Source organism: Channa argus, chromosome 7, assembly GCF_033026475.1.
Source record: "Channa argus isolate prfri chromosome 7, Channa argus male v1.0, whole genome shotgun sequence".
Lineage (NCBI taxonomy): Eukaryota > Metazoa > Chordata > Actinopteri > Anabantiformes > Channidae > Channa > Channa argus.
The window spans coordinates 22,950,460-22,973,535 of NC_090203.1; the positions used below are offsets into that span (position 1 = coordinate 22,950,460).

The following is a 23,076-nucleotide window of genomic DNA, read 5'->3' on the forward strand; positions in this document are numbered from 1 at the left end:
CTTCAGGCTCATCAACCTGTCTGATACTCTTTTCACCTCTAGAACATTCCTCACAAAATCCTCTTTCAATATAACTCCTACTCCATTTCTCTTCCTATCTGACCCATGGTAAAACAACTTGAACCCTGCTCCTAAGCTTCTAGCCTTGCTACCTTTCCACCTGGTCTCCTGGACACACAGTATGTCCACCTTCCTTCTCTGCATCATGTCGATCAACTCCCTAGCCTTCCCTGTCATAGTACCAACATTCAAAGTCCCTACTGTCAGTCCTACATTCTTAGCTTTCCTCTTCTCTCTCTGCCTACGAACACACCTTCCTCCTCTTCTTCTTCGTCTTCGACCAACAGTAGTCCAATTTCCACCGGTACCCTGTAGGTCAACAGCACCGGTGGCGGTCGTTGTTAACCCGGGCCCCGACCGATCCGGTATGGAAGCCTTTGTCACGATTCGCATGTTTGATTTGGCATGTGTTTTACGTCGGATGCCCTTCCTGCCACAACCCTCTGCATTTATCCAGACTTGGGACTGGCACAAGAAGACACTGGCTTGTGCCCCCTTGCGGTTGCATTGCCAGTGTGCTTAATCTAAGGGCCCAAAAAGGTGGAAGCGTGAGGATCATCTGGGAAAGTCTGGGGTCCTGAATCCAGAATATAACCCTGTCTGTCAGTACATCCACGGACTATGCACAAATAAGTGAAGGAAAGCCTTGGAAATAAAGTTCCATTGTTTTACATGTACATATCAACATGACACAAAGTGAATAACATTAAACACAAATTGTGCTCTGTTACCGTAAATAATGATTCATTTAACTAGAAATTTGTTTCTAGGTAAACGAATTTAACGTATCAAATTGGAGCCACTTTACAACAAATTACAGGCCTGTTACTGTCCCATTCAATTTAATAGAAAATAGTGCAAGAGTAAGACTAATATGTTGACAAGAGTATTTTCCGGACCTTCTTTGTAACTACTGACTTTCCAAGGCCGGTTTTACATCCCAAAGTTGCACAACACTACACCTCCATCTGACAATTTGACACAATTTTGTTGTACACCTTGTATGTTTAAGGCCAAATAAGGCACTTTACCTTCTACTAGTGTGTGAATTTGTGAAGATGGCATCATTGTTCAGAGGAGGATGGTGGGAGTTGCCTGCATCTCCTGTTGCTCTTTTCCCTGCGCCTTCTTCGCTTCCATTTATCAACAATAAGCTCATTAAACTGCGAGCAAACTGACATTTCACGCTAACTTCTCCCTCTCTCTCTATTGTTTCACATTATTAAGTGGCAGCATCAGGCTCAAAGGTAGCCACGCAAACTCTTTGAGAGAAACGACTCGTCTGGCAAACAAGCGTTTTGATGAGCTTGTCACTCCGTCACCCCAAACACGCCTCATTAGTAGTTCAGTCTTAACACCTCTGCATTCCCGAAACCTCCTCCTCTTCCCTATTACACACACACACACAAACAGTTTCTTTCTCTTTCTGCCTCTCTCTCCATCTCCCAGCTCCCTCTCTGGCCCCCCTCCTGTTTTTCAGAGCTAATTAGCTGGCTTCTCCCTCTTCTGTGCTTCCTCAGTCACATCTCTAAGGGAGACGGATATGATTTTTCTTTAACCCAAAGGCCAACTTAATCAGCTGAATTAATGACTTTATTACCCGTTAGGCTCCGGGCCATGCAACACTTTTCTCTCGAATGTCCAAAGCTCCTCTCTCTATCTTTCTCCGAATCCTTCTTTTACCCCACCTCCCCCCCCTGCAGAATTTTTTACATTTCAAAAATAAAAGACAAGAGAGGCAGAGATCAGGCGACGGGTGGCAGAGATTTACCCCTGTTATGATAAATATAATAAAGAGAAATAAAGTTACAGGTACATCTTAATGACAGCTGTAACAATTGGCTTCTAGTCATTAAACACCATGTGTGGGAAAGTTTTTAGAAAGCAAAAAAAGGACTTCGTCATTTTTTTAAACAATCTTGCAATCACCATATCTTAAAGTACAACAAGATGTGGTTCTCATTTTATTCCCCCCTATCAGTACAAACCATTCAGTCACTTTATGGTAAATTAATTAGCACCCGTCTGTCAAAGATGGGAAATGGCAATACACTCTACACCCTAACTGCAATGAAAACGACTGCAGAGCTCAACGTCTAAACACTCCTTTTTTTTTTTCAATAGCTAAAATACGGTAATTAGTTGACACATCAGTGTCGGTTGGTAGATATATTACTGCAATTGAGAAACACCACTGATAAGGAAATGCGCCATTAGTCTTCTCATTTACTTGACAAACTCTAACAGAGCCCAAGGCCTATACATTGAATTAGGTCCATCTAGTAACAACAAGATAATGAGGTGGTTCTGCAGCTAGGAGCTCGGCCTTGGTAACTCACAGTTTTCAGAGGAAACAATGAAGCTGACACATGTGCTGTGTGCATACAGACGAGGTCTTTACTATATGCTGATGAGTACGGGGCTTAAAAGATGTTCGTAATTATTCGTAGACATATCGCAAAATTTCAAACCCATCTTGTTTAATCTGGCTCAGTTGAACCCCGGTTTGTTTTCCACTTGGTGAGGTTTGCTCGTGCACGTCTGAACACAGCAGTTTCACCCAACTGTGGACTACAGGCAACACACCAAAACACTTTACCTGAGTTAATCTCAGTCCGTCGGCGGCTAGTTTGTGGTGAAAACACGATCAGACATCGATTCGGCAGGAAACAGCACATTTTAGACGGATCTACTCAACATAGTGTTAAGCTGTTTTTTTAAATGTTCATTCAGCTTCTGCTCCAAGATTTTGCTTGGTTTATTGTCCGGATTGCACGTGTCAAACTTCAGGCTTTGGGGGCCACAGCCCTGCCTGTATCCCCAAGTTTCCATGCACAACCCCGATCTTCCAGCTTCCACCCTGGTGCAGATAATGATCACGGTTTTAAACACATTAAGTGTTCAGTTGTTCCTCGTTTCACAGCATTTTTCCATTCATAGAAAGTACACAACAAAATCTCAAAATCTTTCACAAAAACACCCAAGATCTGACGGGACAAGTTCCTGTGATGTATTTTGAAAAGGAAACCAAACCAAGGGGGAAAACAGAAGAGAAGACGTTTAGAAACGGATTTGAATCGGAGCAAACAAACTGTAGGTTTAAAAACACCCTTAGACAAGTTTTCTGTTCTTATGGTGGGTCTCCACACCGTAATAAGTGACCTTTACCCCCTTGATTCAGGTTCTGCTTTTAGTTAAGCACCCTTCAGAAGGTAATAGTAACTTAGACTGTCTTCTCTCAAACTCTTGGGATGTGACACACTGAGCATCGTGCCGATGGGAAATGGGTAGAGTTGTATGTGCACCTTCTCTTTCCAGAGTTTAATAGCACATTCTTACTCTACACTGAAGCATTTCGGAACAGGAAATAGTATTACATTTCATCTTTGCTGGTATTCTGGAGCTGGTCCTGTCCTTTACACACGCTCAGTAGGAGGGGAAACAACCATGGGACAGTGATGGATCAAAGTGTTGCTTGATGCTTAAACTTTCTGGGAGCCTGAAGTACAACGCTCGCATGACATCTCAGTGATTGTTGACTTTGAAAAAGTGCCAATCATAATGGACACAGCGTATGACCTTATAGAAACGGGTGGTGACCACGGATTCTGTAGCTTCATATGCCAAATTTATAGTCATAACAAAATGTTTCACTTCCTAAAATAAAAATGCATTTCTTAATTTCATACTGTATTAATGAATGATATAAATTCATTAATACATTTAACAGCTTATTACTACTTACCTTCAGTTGTGCAAATAACAAACCACCATCTTCAAGCGTGCAACCACACAACAGTCAAGTAAAATGGTGCCAAAACAGGGATACATGAAACATCTGTATGACAATCATGCAAACATTCAGTATGGTTGCTCGGATGCTTCTTCGGATTAAAAATGACGTTGTTTAATATCAATTACTTTGCAGTGTAGTGTAAAATCTAATAGCAGACTTTAAGACAAACGTGCCACATAATGAATCCCTGCAAGACACAATAGATCTCTGCCAATCGACACTATAACAAAAACTGATGATACAATTATTGACAATCGTAGAACTGCAGGTGAACTGTCTGTGGATGTAAAATATTCATTACCGGTTTATGCCACCTTGGAAGTGAAAGATGATTATAAGTGTGAAAAATAGCATGTGGATGATTCAAACTGAATAGGAACTTAATTTCCACCTGCAATTTTATTCCATTTATAGTGTACTAGCATAAATAATATTAATTTATTAGAATAAATAATAACTATAATCATAATAATATAATAAATAAAAAGTTACAATGCAAATTATATTGAGAAATGCAATCACGAAATTAAATTCTAGGCTTAGTTTACAATGAAAATGCACAGTCTTACTTCTACATATCAAAAGATTGCAAAGTTGATACCTACACAGGGCATCAACCATTTTTACAGAAATGTTTAATTTGAAAAGTCTCACCTGAACACGGCATGTCAGCAGCAGTGTTGAGATGCAAGGTGTGAGTGATAGTTTTGTTACACTCCATTTTATACAGTAGCTCCTGTCCCACAGGACCTATTAGTCAATTACACCTGAGCGCTGCTGTTTAATATGGGCTGAAAACATGCCTGAGTTCCCCGCATCAAACACTTCCTTTGCTGTACATTCTTCCTGTGGTATACAGTAATGAGTGAAGCAGCAGAGGGGTGCGTGAGTGACATTCGTGTGGGGGGGGGGGTTTAGGAATTATTCATTAGCTCTCTGTTTCGCTCTTTCAGCCTCCCTCCTGATCCTCGTGTTCAACAACTCTAGGGCAAATGCAGAATTGCAAATGAGGTCCCGGAAAAATTTAATTAATTGGCCATTCTCTCAGGCTTCTTGTAAAAGTTTGGGCTGATGTGTCAATGATTCCCCCCCCCCACCCCCCTTGCCCCCCTCCACCCTCACCACCACAACTCCAAACAGCACAGAGCAGGAAAAAAAGAAAAACAAAGGAAGCAGAGCAAAGCATTCCATAAAAACAAAGCTACCCTCTGCATGTCAATTAACAGAGCACTTCAATCAGGAGAAAAACTTTGAGTTGACTTCTCCTAACCACGTAATAACTCACTCGGCCCAGCAGCTGTCATTTTGCCTTCGCTGCAGTTAACAATTGTTAGAAGTCAACAAAGGGCCTGTGGGGTTTAGTGGCTGGTAAGTCGGAGTAATGGTTTCACTGCCATTTGTCGCTAACCACCAAAGAGAAAAATATCTTTAGGATTTGGAAATACAAACGGAATTCAATTTTATCCTCATCCACTTCTCACCACAGTGGGTTATTCTTTTGTTATACATCTGTGTTGATTAAACCCACTGATTTTCTTTTCGTGCTTTATCACAGTGAGTGCAGGAATGGACCAGCAAAGTGACCACAGCCTTGTTAACTCATCCGGATTTAAAGATGCTCTTTAGAGCCATAAGCATCCAAGCCTGGTGTTCTGGATTAGAAGGACAGAACACAGAGCTGCTGCTTCATCCTGTGTGCCAACATCTGTCTTAACACGCCATCTAGTGTCATGCTCACATATTACAAATTAATACACTGTAGAGTATTTTATTGGTCCCAATGCAAGAACCAAAGGTGTAATTCTGAGCTTTATATTGACTGTTTCTACTTTAAACACAAAAAGCTTGAAGAACTAATTCTCAGTTGAAAAATGCAACCAACTCAAACAAGAGTAACTGCTTTATTAAATCTTTATTAAATCTTCTAACTTTTTGTTTAACAACATCATTTTTGTAATTATTTTTAATAATTTTAGCATTTTGTTAGATGTTTTATCTTTAGCATATGGGGGTTTTGAATTTTGCCATTTAAAATTCTGATGTGAAAACTGAGTCTGAACTACTACACATGACTAAAATACTGCATGAAGATGTTTTAAATTTATTGGGAAAAAATTATTAAAATAAAATCATCTGCTGGACATTGTCTCCAATTAGTTCTCTAATAACTACATGATAAGATTACCAACGGTTGAGTTATTTTTTTTAAATAATATAAAATCTGAGCGTAAAAATCTGTACAAATGACAAGTCTGGACTACAAAATTAGAGCCTGAGCATCGTGGAAGAGACAACAGCTGTAAACATCAGTGCAGATGCCACTGTCACTGTGTATAGTTCAGATTAGTCTCATCAAGTATGCAGGTTCCAACGCTGTGTACAAGCACATCTATAAAAAAAAATAAACCTGTGGTGTCCATATAAAAATGTAAAATAATGTCTGTGGTCAATGTGCAACATAAGCTGGTAGTTTTGGGGCACCATGTATCCGCTGGTCAGAGTACGGAGAGATATTTACATGCAAACATGAGCCACACTGCGCAAGCATTCTCTGGATAGACAAACACCCGGACACGAATGGCTAGCCTCATATGGTCACCACGACAACACACTATTTCTTCACAGAATGCAGACCTGCATGGAAACATGACAAGAAAAAAAAAAAGAGCATCAAATGACCTAAAAGCAATACCTTGACTTCTGATAAAATTAAAGTTATATTGCATGGATGCTAAAAACACAAACCTTGTTACATTGAGAATACTAGTAGAATAATGGAATATACTATGTCAGTATTCAAGGACTTGAACAGCATAGATACAAAATATGCCCACAAGAAATAGTTGTGGTTGGGGTATACTTTGAAAAATTTCTCATACCGGAGGCAGGTGGCGAAGGCTCTGCGAGCATTGCAGTGCAGGAAGTGTATGGGGAAACCTTTGAAGGTGTGTCCTTCTGGCACAGCCCTCCGAACTGCATCCTGGAATTCCTCGTTACCACAGGAGACACCGGTGCAGCGCTCCAGCTCATAGACTGATAAGGCAGAAGAGAGCAGGTAGGAGAGGTGGTCATCCCAGACTGTCACCAGACCCAGGTCCTGGAGGAGAGCGCAGCACAGAAGTCAGAGTTTTCCCCAACTATTCTTACATCACACGTAAAGACATAACACCTACCCTGTGTTTGAACTGTCGGTTCTCCCAGATCAAGAAATAAATTCCCCCTCCTGGTATCGAGCTATGTCCAGGTTTGTTAGTTTAGTATGTTTATTACAGTATGGATGTAGAAGCTACCTGAATGTCAGCTGCTACTTGTGACTTTGCTCTCAGCAGCTGTTGTTTTAAGCAAAGCACAAGTGAGCTGTAAACGATCTAAAGCTTTTGACTATTGTCAGTTCAGCAGTGTGTTTTACCTTCCTGTGCTCAGAGACCAGGTAGCGCATCTCCAGCTCCAGCTGGTTGCTGGCAGAAGCAGGATCTAGAGCTGGGGCACAAAGTGGAGGCAGAGGGGGCAAAGAGGTGGTGGAGCCTGGGGCACAAACAGACTTTAGAGCCTCTTCGCTCATTGCCTTCCATCGAGTCTGATTCTGAAGCAAAAAAACAAAAAAACAAAGGAAAAACAAAAGCAGGCATTTAACTATGAGCAACGAAATATCAACAAAACTTTTTCAACGCTGAATAATGGACCAAGTATCACTGACATTTCATCATGTCAATGATTACAGTAGGGGAAACTATGAGGGACACTATTCTCCCACCTGAAAGTCAAAGACACAAAGATCCACAGCATCAGATGGCTGGCAGTTAGCTAGGAAGATCTGATGGTTGAAGACACAGCCCACAGTGCGGTAAGGGGAAGATGGCTTAGGCTGGGGGGCCAGGGGTGGGGCATCTGGGTCTATGGGATGGTGGAGGTATCTGAACCAAGTCAGAAAACAAGAAAAATATTCAGTCCTAATTCAAACATATTAACATTTATTAACAATTTAAATGTTCTATTACACATTTATACACTATAAATGATAGAAAGTAATTTCTTGATGAGTTATTTTGTGCAGTAATAAAACATCAGTACATTATTATAGTGCCATTGTGGATATTCTAATTCGATGTCAGAGTGACGAGGGCGATGTGCTAAATGAAGGTGACTTGTGACCTGTGTGCTGTCAGACTCTCCCAGAAGGTGATGCTCCCGTCGGTCCCACGCGTCAGGACCCAGGTGTGTGGCACCCCCTTGGCTTTTGTGCCCACACACACGTATGCATCCAATCCAAAGCCCAGCAAGAGGCTGCACAGCAGTGTGGCATGATCCTCACAGTCCCCCTTAAGAGGAGAGACAGTAATGGGTTCAGGCCTTTGGAACAACCATGTTAGCAATGCGTTAAAATAAATACATAAACAAACAAACTCATCTAAAACAATTAGCTCCTTGAAACTGTTCCTTTTACTAAAAAACTGCGAGTTCCACTTGTATCTAAAAATGTGAAAACCTAATCCTTAATATTTTATTTATTAATTCTAGAAACATTACAACTTTTTCTTGAAATATTGTGACTTTACGCTAAAGACATTAGTTTATATCCAGATTCTACAACCTCTAACTTTTTCATGCCGCTCCACCTTTATTGACACGCTCTGCGAGAATCTGACAAAATGTCTGAAAAAATACCAAACATTGTTAAACAATACAATTTACTGAAAAAAATAAAATAAAATAAATGTTGTTTCGGGACAAATTCATTATTTATACGGTGACAGCCTTTGGGTTTTATATTAGCAAATTACAAATGTACTACTGTGTTTACTACCATAGCCGCTGCTTCTAAGTCTGTTTAAACAGAAATACAATATCCTGCACAGACTGTCAGCCTTTCCCAGAAGTGTTGAACATACACAGAAAGAAAAGTGTTCAGGACAGGGAATAAGTTTTGTTGTCATCAAATCGTCCGTGACAGAAAGCAACTCTTGTTTCACTTATACATCTTTTTCGGGTAAAGAAGCTGTGGTCGAGCTGCTACTGCCTGCATGCTGGCTCGGGCCACTGGCAAGTCAGAATGATAGATGTTCCCCAGAAGTGATAATATGGATGGCAGCAACAGAACAGGCTAGGGACTGATGAGGCTGAATTAATTTTCTCTGAAATGAAACTCATAAATCACAGCTGACAAGGGCCACTTTGTGAGAGTTGTGTTGTGTCTGTCTTGCCAGCTGAGAGGCAGGAAACATTTATCCAATGGTGGTCTGGGAAATTCCGCGCTATCTGGCCAAGAGATGAAAATGCATCAGTCCGACAACTCTACTCAAATCCTTCTTCTCAGCAATGATACAATCAGTTCTACTGAGAAACGGAGGCACTATACAGTAAATGCAGGTGGACTAAGTTTATACGGCGCGTTCTGACTTGTGGAACCTAATTCTTCAGAGAGCATGAATAGACGTTTCCAGGCCAACCGTGTTTTAAGACTGCAAAATATGCAGTGATCAGAAGTTCAAATGTTGCCACTTTAATTTCAATCGTTTAAATCTCACTCAACAAATAAAGGAACACATTAAGTGGGCCACTAAATACTCGCTATGGCACGTGGGTGTATTATGTTTCATTTCGCAGGTAAAAGCAGGTGATTTCAGGTGATTTTTGTAATGTAAACCTTTAGTTTATTATCTGTGGCAGTGTTTCTAATGTTTCCAACCTGTAACCTGCCAAAGTGTTGGCTTGTAACTCCAAACAAGGCAAAACCATCGATACGATCAATACGGTATCAAATGTTACAATAGCAATAAATATTAAGGCCAGAGATGCTTAGTCCCTTTAGTAGAACTAATGAAACATGTACAACTTCACAGGAACGTATGGTCAAAATAAAAAGCTATAATTCCTCCTCTATCTCAGTCTCTGACCATAATGAATACAGTAAGTGCACCATCTTCTGATGAAGCCACTTCTCTTTACCTTCCCTCTACACAAGAAAGCCATTAGTGTGCACCACTGCTCCTGCTTCCCTCCTCCTCCCACCACTTGGGCCTTCTCGTGGGCCAGCAGGCTGACGAAGCGGGCCGCCTGTCGAGGACTCTCCAGTAGCCTGCCGGCCCGCAGGACACGCACGTAGGAGCACACTGGTCTGTTGACGCCATTCTCATCCTGTATAACGCAATGGCATACAACTAGAGGTAACGCATGTGGCCAGACTGATAAAACTCTTGGTTTAAAAGGTTTTGGACAAACATGTGTATAATGTCCTTTCCACATTGCGTGAATTGCTGCGAACCTGTGCAAAGATCTTGACCATTTTGGATTTGTGAGATGGTCGGATCTCAAGGAACTCCCTCCACCACTGCTTAGCGTAAACCAAGAAAAGCCTCTCTTTCTCTGCCGTCCGCTGCCTCTCCAGTGATTGCTGAATGAAAAATACACAGTGACATCATATACCGAATATAGAGCTATGAGGTTTCTTTTTACAGTGCTGCCATTATATCAGCTCTGAGAAAGATCGATTCTTAACAGTATTAATGGAATTGTGTTTTGATTCACCGTCAGTTCACAGCCGTTGTATTTGTTCATGAATAAAGGAGCAGAGGAATAAACAGAAAGAAAACCTCCAGTGCACTGACCTGTGTGCTGATGATGTCAGTGCTCAGAGTCTCGGTGAGAGGAGGGTAGAGTTCCAGACTGACAGTCAAAACACCAGCTGGGACTTTACATTCACTTCCTGGTAATGCGCACACACACAAACACACACACACACACGTTACTGAAATCCATTAACCCAATACTGAGAGCCAGACAAAGCACAAACAATTTTATATTTTAACATAGTGTTTATATTTTAAACACTGCTGTATGCGTCTCATTTGCCAAATGACCTAATGTAAGTTTGAATCATTTCGGCCACAGGATATAGTGTTGAGAGCCATGAATGCTCACACAGTGATTTACAAAAATACAAATAAAATATGTCCTTTACAGTTTTCATTTTTATTTTATCATGTGCCTAAATTATTCATTTAGCAGTCATCATTCTGGAACTGCATCATATCTGACCTAGTACCATTGTATAGATTTAGTCCAGGATACTGATTCACCAATAACCAGACACAAGTGTACTTGTACTACACGCTCCATTTAACCAGTTGTGTTGCTTTGAAACCAGTTGGCTGCACTACTAACAATTTGAGTGAGACACTTTAAAGGGGTTGAATACATATGCAATGCATTATTTCACGTCTCATTTTTTAACAGACATTGTTTTACGTGGTCGAAAAGTGAAAGTGAAAACTTTCACTTTCATGTCCAAGATTTCACTTTGACATGAAAGTGACATTTTCTAATTTTCTGTCATAAACACTTACTTAAATTAACCCTGATTCAGTGGTGTGGTGAATGCATTTTTAGCCGGTGTATGTTTAGCTTTACTAGTTATTTATGTATGTCAAACTAAACATCTTCTCTATTTAGCGATGAACAACAATCGATAAAAGGTAGCTCAATACTGTACATATCAGACCCAGTATAAAAAAAAGACAACTATTAAATGAACAGTATACAGCATCACTCTCGTATTCACTGCTTCCTTACCAACTCCCATGAGCTCTAAAGCCAAGCAGGTCTTTCCACTGGACAAACTGAGCACTGCCCTCCAGTCCAGGAAGTAGGAAGACACTAACGTTGTCTCACTAGAGGTGTCTGTCTTGATCAGCACCAAGTGAACCGGGTCACACATAGAAAGCATGGTAGTTGCGTCTGCCATTTTAGTGCCCTCTCCTGCAATGCAAAAAAGGGATCAAGTGATTTAAAACAGCCATAGAGAAAATAATAATTTCAAAGCAGACCATGTGTAACAAATGTGGGAAACGTTTTGAACTCAACAGTCACTCGAGCCAATAGAATAATGACACTTGATGCTAAGTGACACATACCCATGCCATCTCTGTGAATCTCTAAGAGGAAGCCCTCCCTCAGGTCAGGCTCACATCCACAGGGCACTGGTTTTGACCGAAACCTCTGATTGCGAAAGTGCAGGTAAAGGGTGAACGTAGAACACACTTGACCGGGTAAACGCTCTGGCTCTTGGAGATGCTCCAGAAAGGCCCTACCTCCAAGCACTTGCAAATAGAGGTACCGCCGGGATGGGTCAATATAAGCTGGGAGTAAGAGAAGAATGCTTTTAATTGAGGTTACAGACAATAACAAGGGCAATGCTGAAGAAAAACGCCATGCTACTATGTTGGTTTCTCGGCATTTGTAAATAACGTTTCTTACTTTTCTTCATCTGCGTGATGTCGGCAAAATGGGTATCAGGCTTCTGAGGAGATCCTGTTTCTGCATCTGTGTTGGCTTCCTACCAAAGCATATACCAACATGGCCAAATATGGAACAGTTAGCATGTCAATAATATTGAAAATAAAAGTTCAACTATCTGCATTTGACATTTGGTTTACAAAAGTCATTTGAAACATCTGGCCTACTAATAGTCTGATATTCTAGAATTTAAAATGAACCTGGGTAAAGTGTAGGTCCTTCATCATATCATTTACAATTCCCCTCCGCTGCAGGGCACGCAGGAAATCTGCCTCAGACAGAGATTGATGTGCTGCACCTTGTTCATCCCTCACGACCTCAGCCAACACCTCTCGGATCTTCCCATGGATATCCATCTGATAACAACCAAACATTAACTGCCACATTTCCATTCACGCTTCATAAACTGAAATCACAGAGACATTACACCTATGAAGGTTTTACAGCCCTCACCTGCTCTAATGGTATCCAGTACTCTTAAGATTGACTTGCCATTCAAAATAAATACATTTTTGTCTCTTGATTGTGCAGGAAAATCATTATTACTGAAACTTTGGGACATCTTCTGTTTGTAATATCAGTGGACATAAGAAAATGCATTCAAAGAAAGACCATTTTATAAAATGTGTTTTAAGGTTAGCTACAAGTACGTAAACACAAACATCATGTAGTAGAGCCCCTGTAGTTAAGGACTGCAAAGAAATGCTGCTATATATTGAAATATGTTTTATTGTGTGTGACTCTTTGTCAGTAACTATGTTTGTGTGTAAAGAAATGGACCGTGTTTACTGACATAATTTGTTATGTCGTGTTAACCCACACGACGCTGCGTCGCTCACCTTCAGCAGATGGTTGTGAATGATTTTCTTCAGCTCGGAAGCTTTTTCAGGGGGCAGAGACATTGCAGCTGGTGAACTTTGAACCGCTTTAAACCAAAAATAACTAGCGACGTTGGCAAAAGAACACTGTCAGGAACAATTTCAAAGTCCGTTTGTCTTCATTAAGCTAGCTTTAATGCTATATTCTTTTTCTTCGAGATTATTGGCGATTGGCAGACCCGCCTAAGGGCGCATTACCGCCACTCATACTATCTTTATTTGTTGCCAACCACATTTCCAGTCACAACAAAGCTAAGAGTTCAAACTGTGGCGGAAACGCAAGCGTGAACGTGGCCGCGCTGATGCCTGAAACATTCTCTGAGCAAATCCATCTCCCTAATTGTTATGTTCTCGAGAAATGTATTTGTCGAGTGGGATATCCATGTTGAGAGTATCCCAGCTCGCATAAAATACACGTTTTTTGCTCTATTTATTTTTTTGTTGAAGAAATATTAACATGTTTATTCGGGCATTGTACGGGGTTTCCGCGTGCAATCTGCGTGCAAATGGAGAAGGACCCGTTTGTAGTCCACTCTATAGTTTTTGTAAATATGCTTCTTTGCAATACAACTATGCCTGTAATATCTTGGCCATTCATCTACTATGCTGTATGCTGGATCATTCACAGGAATGATATTTTAATGTTTATTTTTATTTATTTATTTTTTATTATTATCCGTAGGTTGTTTTTTTTTTTTTGGCCTAACTACTGTGGCACACTTTCAGCTAGAAACACCGTTCAAACTTCCAACGTTCAAGTTATAGAGGACTTTATTGCTTGTTTACGGCTTTTTAAAAAATGTGCCAACAATAACATCACATAATGTCTTGGAAGTTTTCGAGGCTTAGTGACTGTTTGCCTGACCAGTATATAAGGAAGTAACTTTCCATTTAAGCTATTTCAGCAAAACCTGTTTGTTTGTTTTTTTTAGCCTTGTTTGGAAAATCCATTCAGTGCTATTTCTAGTTAATATAATCGTTCTATTTAATAATCAAAAATATGCATCGTTTTCCTCACAGAACAAGTATTTCACCTCTCGTTCACACACACAGCCAATAAAGTGAGGACATTCATTGACTAATATTTCCCAACACTCTCTTGTGTCCCTCACACACACATTTTCTAATAGTCCAACATTGGATGGACAACACTTTTTTTTTTATTGGTAGCAAGTTGAAGAAATAAAAAACACAAAAACGAGAAGGGTTACGTAAAAAAAGATTTATTAGCTACCTTGACAAGCCCATCTGTCGTGTTCTGTAATCTTACATAGAAAACAAGTGGAATGTTTTGGTCAAAGAAATGATTTTCTTGGTTAAAATGAGAACTGGGTAAAAGCAATGTCCAACAGTGTTAACTAACCAATCCCCAAGGCATTATTTCATCTCAGCAGTCAGTACATGCTCGTTAAACTACTTATTGGATCACACATCCCGTAACTACAAACAGGCCAATGGAATATTATGTGGGAAACAGGAGCTCAGACAAACCATTGCTGTAGCGATCATGCTAAAAAAATCTTGGGAGCACACATTGTTTTCCATTTACCTTACTTCAAGGCACATTAAGAGTGAACTCACCCAGTGCACACACACACACACACACACACACACACACACACACACACACACACACTTCTATTATAAGTTCTATTACTTTCTCCTAAATAATAACTGAATACAAGGTGCTTTGCTTCAACTTCTAAATTGCAATCTTACAGCTTTCGGTTAGTCCGAGCTAATTTAAAACCAATTTGGTGATACCAGTGGGTTAAAATTAAAAAGTAACAACACAACGCAAAGGTAGTTACAAGTATCACTTTGTAATGCAGCCGACCAGTTATGTCAACAGATAATACATTCCATAATTTAACAGCCTGCCTTGCTGCGACATCCAAAAAAAATGGACAGCTTTGCTTTGGTTTCCTAAAAAAACAACAACAGTGGAACAAACCTGAACATACACACATTAACCCATCCAGTGGGTACACTTGCTAAGTGGTGTAAATGACCTAACAGCCTCTTATTATCCACGTGACAACCAAAACTGTTGTAAAACGTGCACATTTAACAGAACAAAATGTAAGTTAACATTGCAGCAGGGGGTTGGGGGGGTGGGGGTGGGGGTTCCCTGCTAAATGGAAATGGAAGAACAAGTGGTGAGCGGGAAAATCTAAATACATGCATGACATTTTATAATGGAAAAAACAGTCTTTCTTGAAAGGAAAAATATAAAACATGTCCACAGATCATGAACATACATCTGACCACTACAAATAAAAAATGCAAAAATAAACTTTTTTCCCCCTATTGTACTGCACCTTTAGTAGATTTTATTTTTTTCAAAAGTGATTTGCTATCATACAGTACATTCATCAATAGGGACAGGAAGGAAAGGAAATTATATTGTCGTGCTGGCACCAAGATCCTGAGATGTTACTATTTTATTAAGATCTTACATGAAAAATATACACACACTCATTTTATCTAGCACGCCCATATTCTGACCTCAATGAAATAAATACTCTCAGTTATGCACATATTACCTTCTAATTCTACTCGGAAAAATACCTAAACCCAGGTACTGGTGCCAAGTAAGAGTCAGTTTTAAGTGACCCAGAGTTTTTCACTGGGAGTACATCCAGCAAACCAGCAGGCCAATTGCCACAGCTGCCCCAGCACCCACATTAAGCAGGATGGGCCTCCAGTACAGCCACTTGTCTCGTTTCCTCTCCGAGTCGGTCAGTCTCTGTTTGATCAGCTTGACCTTCTGTGCAGTGCTGGCAATCCTCTCCTCACGGTTTAGCTTTCTCACACTGAAATAGAGAATCAGTTAAGACGAAGCAATCAGCCGACGAGTGTGTGACAAATTCCATTAATCTCTTACACTGTGCTAATGCGGTGCTGGATAAGTATTTCTGTACGTAAGAAGCTTCAAAGACAGAGGGTTTGAGTCTGACTACTCCGAGGTCTAAAAATAATCTTAAAGTGAGTACTTTGATGGAAATGAAGGTAAACTGGCTCAAAGACAACTGTAAACTTACCTTGAGTAGCAGGACTGTACAAACTGAAGACCAAGGACTTACAGTACATTAACATGTCATTTCTTCCCATTGAATCTAACAGTCTTCAGTTTCACAAATGCTGAACTGTTACTTACTGCCCAGAACTTTCTGCCACACTGTGGTGGTGGTTGTCTGGCTCTCTTGCAGGCAGGTGGTCTACTGAAGCAGCCTGCGGCTCTGGGCAGGGTTCTGGCTGTCCGTTGGGCTTGCTGTCATGTAGGTGAGGTCTGGGTGGAGGGGGAGCATCTGGCTCCAAGGGAGGCTCAGATCTGGGTAGTAGCAGTCTCTGCTGGTTTTGCTACAGTGGATGAGATACAGATATGACACACAAATTTACAAAATCACCTTTTGTGGATTTTCAACGGATGGACTAATGAATTAATATAGAAAAAGAAAACCTATACAAATGTGACAGACACAAAAGCAAACTTGAAAATATACCTTATGTAAAGAATTCTTTATATTTCTGACTACTTTTTCACAAAATTTCTTAGATTTCTTAATGTTAGCTGGCTCAAAGACAACTTTTCGTTGGCAAGTGCATTGCAACAACATTAAAATAGAAACATGAACTTAGAAACACGCTTTAAAACACGCAGAAAGACAGATTAGATTAGTGCACATTTTAGTCTGGTAGCTAACGTATGTTAACAGGCACTTGTCACTGTCGACATTTTGATGTGACAGTAAAACAACTGTTGCTCGTTCATACTGGCTAAAGAATGAAAACATAATGGGGAAGCATTTGATAATAATTCTATGAATAACTATTATTATTATTTCTACAATTAGAGCACTTTTTATTAGAACTTGCCAAAACTGTATCTGATGTATTAATAAAAGTTAAAACGTACCAGAATACAGTGAATACAGAATACAGTTACAGAATAGTAACATTTATATTATATAACTTAAATATTATGTTCCAATCGTATCTCTTGGATCTTACCGCTGAAGGGTCAAGTGAAGTCAGACTCTATCAACAGGGCTGGCTGCATTGCTTAGATATTCACTTTTCAATTTCTTGAACAAGGCTTGCTTATCTAACCGATTAGAAATTTCTGCTTTATAATTAAGTCTTGCAGCTTTTTATTTATTGTAGATTTTTTTTGTGACTAATATTTGAAGGCCTGTGCAGAGCAGAGCATACAGCAGAAGAGAAGAATGAAGCAGGGAGTGGGAGGTCTGGGCAGAGTGCAATAGGCCGATCTCTCATCAATAGTGCTTAAGGGTATATTCTAGGATTCTGGTGCTGGCTCGTCATTTGCAACAGCACCTTCATTAAATCCAATACTCCCCCCCCCAGAATTCATGAATACCTATTGCCATGGTGACGAGACTCGCAGATCCAATTACATTTTTACATAAAATGCCATTATAAAACCAAAGGAAATGCGGACACATAAGCTTAAAACTCATTTTAATCTAACGATCAAATGGGAAAAAAGAGCTCATTTGCACTGCATCTTAAATTTAGCCCAGGAAACTCTTTTAATTCAGTTTCATGTTTGCTTAAACAGCCTTGTCCTGAGTGTGATGATGAACTTCCTAGGTAATGTAAAATGCTACAGTGTTAGCTAGCTAAAATAAATAAATACATAAAATAAACTAAATAAATAGCAGCACAATCCACTGTCACAACAGTGTCTGATGCCTTCCAACAGCCTACAATTTGATTGATTGAAGACTTTCATGATTTCAAGTTGAGACTTCCTGGAAAATTAATTTCAGTGCTTTGTGAGATTGTTTAAGTCCTGCAGACACACCGTCAGAGCTGTTTTTGATTACAGTTGTGCGCTGAATTTTGTTGATACATTTACTATGATACAGGAACTGTGTTAGCTGAAGCTTTCAATTTTACTTTAAAAGGATCAATGAGGTAGTACCAAGCTGGGTCAGTAAACTGATAAAAACAACAACAACAACAACAACAACAACAGGCGTCATCAAAATATTTAGACGCACTTAATAGGCCTATCGAGTCAAACGATATCTCTGTGACACTTAGTATCTGCTCTTGATATTGGTGTAACATAAAACTGAAAGCCTGAAACGGCAACAATATGTTTTGATAGCAAAATAGCTTTGGAACACACCTGTATTCTTTGGAATCAATTTGGCAGTCACATGTGCGAAACCATAGCTTATCTCTGACACATACAATAACAACCCAATTATGAGCCGGAGACGTGTACAAAGTGCATTCTTGCGCCTCTGCCATGTAACTGAGCTACCTGTGGTGCTGAGTTGTCTGTCTGGATGAGCTTGGCTCCCTCGATGACAGCCATGTAGGAGAAGCGCAGCTGGTCTGGGGTCTGGATCAGACCCATGCGGTAATCCCTCATGTCCAGTAGCACCTTCTGTATGTCCACTGATGATGGATTTTTTTGCCTGCTCATCTGCAAAACGGATGAAAGATTTTAGAAAAATACTTTGTGCCGCTAAACCAGTGTTTTTCTCTAAACACTAAAATACTATCAGACAGCTTAACAAATCGCGTGGAATATTTAAAGTGAGATGCTGCCGACATGTATCAAGACGATCTCTCACTGTGTGTTGTATGTGAGTTAATGGATGTTAAGGTCTATTCCTGTCTGCAAGTATAACACCAACATGCCACAACGTCTCACTTTGCAGCTTTCGGCAAGTATAATATTTCCATAAGCTTCTAATCTTACTCTCTTGGTAAAACTCGAATCACGTTTTAACATGTTTTCAGCTCAAAATGAGGCAACATTTCCCTTTCATGGTAACATTCTCCCCTGTACAAGTTCTCACCAGGACCAGACAGGTGTCCACCAAAGCGAAGGTCCCTGAGCGTCCAATCCCAGCACTACAGTGCACCACAGAGGGGCCGTGCTCTGGATCCAGTGAGCCAGACTCCCGGACCTTGAAGAGGAAGTTGAGGAAGGAGGCAGGGGATTCTGGGACGCCAAAGTCCGGCCACGTGGTGTAGTGAAAGTGGTAGATCTCCCGCGACTCCCCTGTCTACAGTACAAGACATACGATAGTGGCCGTGGGTGAACAATTGTACAGAGAGAGTTGAGCATTTAGTTGTGGCTGGTAAAAGACAAATTAAGAAATGTTCGGGACCTGTAGCTGCCCTGAAAATAAAATCTGTATGCAAAGCAAAGCAATGAAGAGAACTAATTTTCCAACACATACACACAGTTTTCACCACAAAAAACTCAACCACTTCACATTTTATAAAAGGCTACATTATCTCCCCCTCATGCTCACCGTTGTGTTTTGCAGTTCTAGCACTCGAATAGTGTAATAGGATTGGTCCTCTTCTGATAGTAGCCTGATGACAAAACCTGTGTCAGTGAAAGTCATCTGTAGCTCCTCCGTGGTAGGCCAGTACTGGGCACACTTCTCCTGTTCAAACAAACACATCGAATGATGGATCTCACCCTCATTATCATTACAATTACTAGTGTTGTGTTATTATACTGTATAGTACTTAGCAGCTTGTTTCCACAAGTTATAAATAGTAACAAATGGTGCCCACAAACACTGTAAAGCATTTAACTGACAAAACAGGTATTGGAAATAATATGGTCTTGATAAGTAATTGTTCATAATAAGTAATTGCTTTCAATAGTACAGCATCAGGGCTGTGCCACAGTCTGTCATCATATCCTACAGTACCCTAAGTATTGAGTATGAACAATAATGCTAAGTCATTTACTTTTATTACACCTTGATCAAATAGGTTAGGATCAAAAGATTGATATCACATTAAAAGTTCATGGTGTTTACAATTTGAAATGTTAAACAACATAGAAGACACCTTTTATAACAGATCACCCAAACTCAATCTCTTCCAAAAGTATTGGTGCTGCTAGAACTGATAAGTGTTGATTTCGATCTGTAAATAACTCGAAATGACTACTCGTGGTTTTAGCTGTAAAGACAGTTGTATAAAAACAACACAAAACCCAAATAGCTTACTGTGGGACAAAAGCCAGCCATTTGGGTTCTGATAAAAGGGGGACAAAAAACAAATGCCTTGCACAAATATTGGGCTTAGCGAGTACAACCATTTAGGAAGTCCAGGAAACAAAACAAAAAAAAAAAAACACTTGCGTACTGAGCAGTATAAACACACAACAGACCAATGAAGGAAGAGGAAACACATTAGCATTGTCAGAGATGTGAAGAAAAAGTCCATATCAACATTCAGTTACATCAACAACATCCTGAAGGACTTGCAATCCACCAGTGGAAAAAGTCTTAGAAGAAATACCGAGGCCATACAACAAGGTGCAAACCCCTGATCAGCAGAAAGCCAGGTTAGAATAAATCAATGTTTCCTAGTCTTCTGAGACCAAGATAAACCTTTACAAAAGTGATGAAAATGTGAAAGTATTGAAGAGGAAAGAATCTAGTGATGATTCAAACCATACGAGTACGGTCACTGTTTTGACTCATAGGGCTGGTTCTGCGTGGTTACTTTAAAACTACCTGTTCAATGCTGTTTAACTCATCATGGTGTGAATACCATCAATGAAAGCTGAATATCTGATTTTTCATCTAATCTTTTGATCCTTAACCCAAAAGGGTAAAGCAAAAACAAATAAATTGACTGTTCAAATACTTTTGGAGGGGGCTGTATAGCATAAATATCGTCAGTAGTTCCTCTGAAAGATAAAAATTTGTCATATTGTGATATTGACTCAATAGCCGTGTGACCACATGTCACATGGGCATCTCATGCAAGCCTACAAACAAAACCGGAGTGCTAGAAGGCCAAGGTCACACCTTCAAAGACTTTGAGGAAGAGCTATTCTGAAAAAAGAGCTTCCTCTGAGTTTTTTTTTTTGCTCTGGCGACAAATCGACTTAGATTGGCAAGTTGTGTCAGAAAACTGAACCAACAAAGGGTAGAAACACAAAAAACAGATTTGGTTTTATATTTGACTTTAAAATTCAAAAATGAATAAGTATCATTGCACCTATAATACAAACTAGCACAGGCAATTTTTGTGAAGTGTTCTGTGTGTTTAATTAGCAAACACTTATAGCTAATTTGGTCTGATATGACACCTTGTTACGTGTCTTAAAACATTTGAAACAGGATGTGATCAATGTATGGGTAGCAGGTGCCAAACTTTACTTACAGATCCCTTTTCAATGACTCTGTTGAGCATTATAACAGCTTTGGAACACTGCTCCCAAATCATCAGCCAGAAATGACCGCAGGTGTTCCTCAACGGCCCCTGTGGAAGCAAAGAAAATTCTACCTAATGTGGCCCACAGACAAAGTGGTAACTACCCAGACAGTGGCATTCATACTTCTGTTACCTGAGAAAGAATATAAGCTCTTTGGGCTTCTTCTACCATGACTAAACTTGCATTGATGTAGTCATTTTCAGAATTTTCAAGTTTTACCCGACTGTGATCGTCTGGAAAAAAATAAATAAAATCAAGATTGGGGATTATAACGCCATTACAAGCACGTCATTGATTAAATTAAACTCATTTTCATTTAATAAGCAGATGGGTCGGATGACTCACATGGGCTGACATCTCTGTAACGGTTCAAATTACGATTCACTGGAAGTTTTGCAACTCTGTAAGGATATTCACCAGCTTGGTTATGGATCTCCTGTTTGAGATGAGAATATGAGAAGGAAGTTAGCAGTGCCTTATTATGACGAGAAAGTCAGTGATGGGAGAAATATTGTTTGACAAACTGCTAAAATGGTAAAAAGTAGTAATGGCCTTATTAATAGAAATAATACACACACAGAGTTAAAAGTGCTTTTTAGTAAAGTGCTGCTTTGTCATTGGTGAATATTCTAAAGCACTGTTTTTTTTTTACTACTTTTTTCATTTTTCGTGTTAAGAGTGCAGCCAAAGATAACAAATCAGTCTCTATTAGAAATTAACTTTGCTTCATCTATCAAAGTCATAAATAACCAGAAAAGGCTTTACAGATAACATTAAAGCAAGAAGACACTAGACTCTGATAAACACTGGCTTAACAGCTTAAACACTTCAGTAGAAATTAGAAAACCAACAAAAAAACCTTTCAGTATATTTAATAAATCCATGAAGAGTAGTATTGTTTAGTGTTTGAGTTCTTCGGGGTGGTAATTTTTCCTGGCCACATTTACTGAATGAAGAAACTCTTTTTAACGTATGTGCCGGCATTTTATGTTCGAGTGTATCTCTCACACTTCTCAAGGGGGAACCGTTAACATTAGCTTAAAACCCTTTCTAACCTCCAGATACTAGCTCCAAATTCCAGTGTCCCCGCTGGACCCGATGATAAATATCACAAACAAAATAAGGCTGCGGGCTCCCTCGGACAGCTGGTGGCGAAAACACATGCTCTTTTCTGTGGAAGTCCCGATGAGTTCTCAGAAACTGTAGCTGACGTCTGCTATCGTCAGCCAGCTTTAACCCAAATGAGCTCAACTGTGCCGCTACACGTTTTCTAGCTGCAGTCTCTCTAGCTACGGAAGTCTGCGACCCCGCTGGTTTCTAGTTTCCTCGTCGACTTCACTTATTGCACAACACTATGGGCTGTTGCCTGTGAATTATCACAGCTAAGCGCATCTACTAAATAATAATAAATCTGATGTCTTAGCGTTACAGAGTAGCTATCAAATTAGCTCTTGCTAGCGGGAAGTAAGTTAGCAACCGATCGTCATATAAACACGAGAGGCCCAGTGTCCCGACTTACATTGTAAAGGTTTTGCCATCTCCCCGACGAATCAATGTCCTCAAATTCCCTCTCCATTGTATATTAGTTTTACCCTGAGACACTCGCTGGATGATCACCGTTCACGAAACTACTCCCTTCTGTCACCCATCTAAATGGCCGTCTGTGTAACCCTAGGGATCCCTGCGGGGAGTCTGTCTGCTGCTCCTGCACTGCACTGAGTGCAGGCTCGCTGAGTGGAGTTGCCAGTTATGTCAATCTACCACAAACAAAACTATGTTTAAACATATTTATGCATCATGTTATTTGTACA

General features: G+C 40.0%; 2 protein-coding genes across 4 annotated transcripts; both read right to left on the reverse strand.

Annotated features, from left to right (window-relative positions):
- Positions 1-5,734: 5,734 nt before the first annotated feature.
- Positions 5,735-13,306, reverse strand: cep76 (centrosomal protein 76). 2 transcript variants are annotated; one of them, XM_067511501.1, is made up of 13 exons: positions 12,988-13,306; positions 12,349-12,504; positions 12,110-12,188; positions 11,767-11,991; positions 11,426-11,611; positions 10,462-10,559; positions 10,119-10,247; positions 9,803-9,991; positions 8,009-8,175; positions 7,611-7,770; positions 7,266-7,439; positions 6,736-6,953; positions 5,736-6,490 (listed from the first exon to the last, which is right to left on the reverse strand). In XM_067511501.1, exons 1-13 carry the CDS (start codon positions 13,048-13,050, stop codon positions 6,352-6,354), a joined length of 1,983 nt encoding a protein of 660 aa, XP_067367602.1. In that variant the 5' UTR covers positions 13,051-13,306; the 3' UTR covers positions 5,736-6,351. The 2 variants fall into 2 exon arrangements, with proteins under 2 accessions (XP_067367603.1, XP_067367602.1); XM_067511502.1 differs by lacking the exon at positions 9,803-9,991 and having other exon boundaries at positions 5,735-6,490.
- A 927-nt stretch (positions 13,307-14,233) lies between these two features.
- ptpn2a (protein tyrosine phosphatase non-receptor type 2a) lies at positions 14,234-22,994 on the reverse strand. Of its 2 annotated transcripts, none has more exons than XM_067509323.1 (9): positions 22,785-22,994; positions 21,611-21,701; positions 21,398-21,498; positions 21,214-21,312; positions 19,332-19,469; positions 18,870-19,079; positions 18,326-18,490; positions 16,187-16,389; positions 14,234-15,842 (listed from the first exon to the last, which is right to left on the reverse strand). In XM_067509323.1, exons 1-9 carry the CDS (start codon positions 22,839-22,841, stop codon positions 15,653-15,655), a joined length of 1,254 nt encoding a protein of 417 aa, XP_067365424.1. In that variant the 5' UTR covers positions 22,842-22,994; the 3' UTR covers positions 14,234-15,652. The 2 variants fall into 2 exon arrangements, with proteins under 2 accessions (XP_067365424.1, XP_067365425.1); XM_067509324.1 differs by lacking the exon at positions 22,785-22,994 and adding an exon at positions 22,321-22,339.
- Positions 22,995-23,076: the final 82 nt, after the last annotated feature.

Bases quoted from the DNA above. Each gene is read 5' to 3' on its own strand.
- cep76 (XM_067511501.1), bottom strand. From the start codon at position 13,050: ATGTCTCTGCCCCCTGAAAAAGCTTCCGAGCTGAAGAAAATCATTCAC. The intron at 12,189-12,348 runs GTTCATTTTAAA...ATGCTTTGGTAG, and splicing joins AGGACCTACACTTTACCCAG to GAAGCCAACACAGATGCAGA. The intron at 6,491-6,735 runs GTATGAGAAATT...GTTTCCATGCAG, and splicing joins GCCTTCGCCACCTGCCTCCG to GTCTGCATTCTGTGAAGAAA.
- ptpn2a (XM_067509323.1), bottom strand. From the start codon at position 22,841: ATGGAGAGGGAATTTGAGGACATTGATTCGTCGGGGAGATGGCAAAAC. The intron at 19,080-19,331 runs GTGAGCATGAGG...CTTGTACTGTAG, and splicing joins TAGAACTGCAAAACACAACG to ACAGGGGAGTCGCGGGAGAT. The intron at 16,390-18,325 runs GTAGCTCAGTTA...CATCCACTGTAG, and splicing joins CAGACAACTCAGCACCACAG to CAAAACCAGCAGAGACTGCT.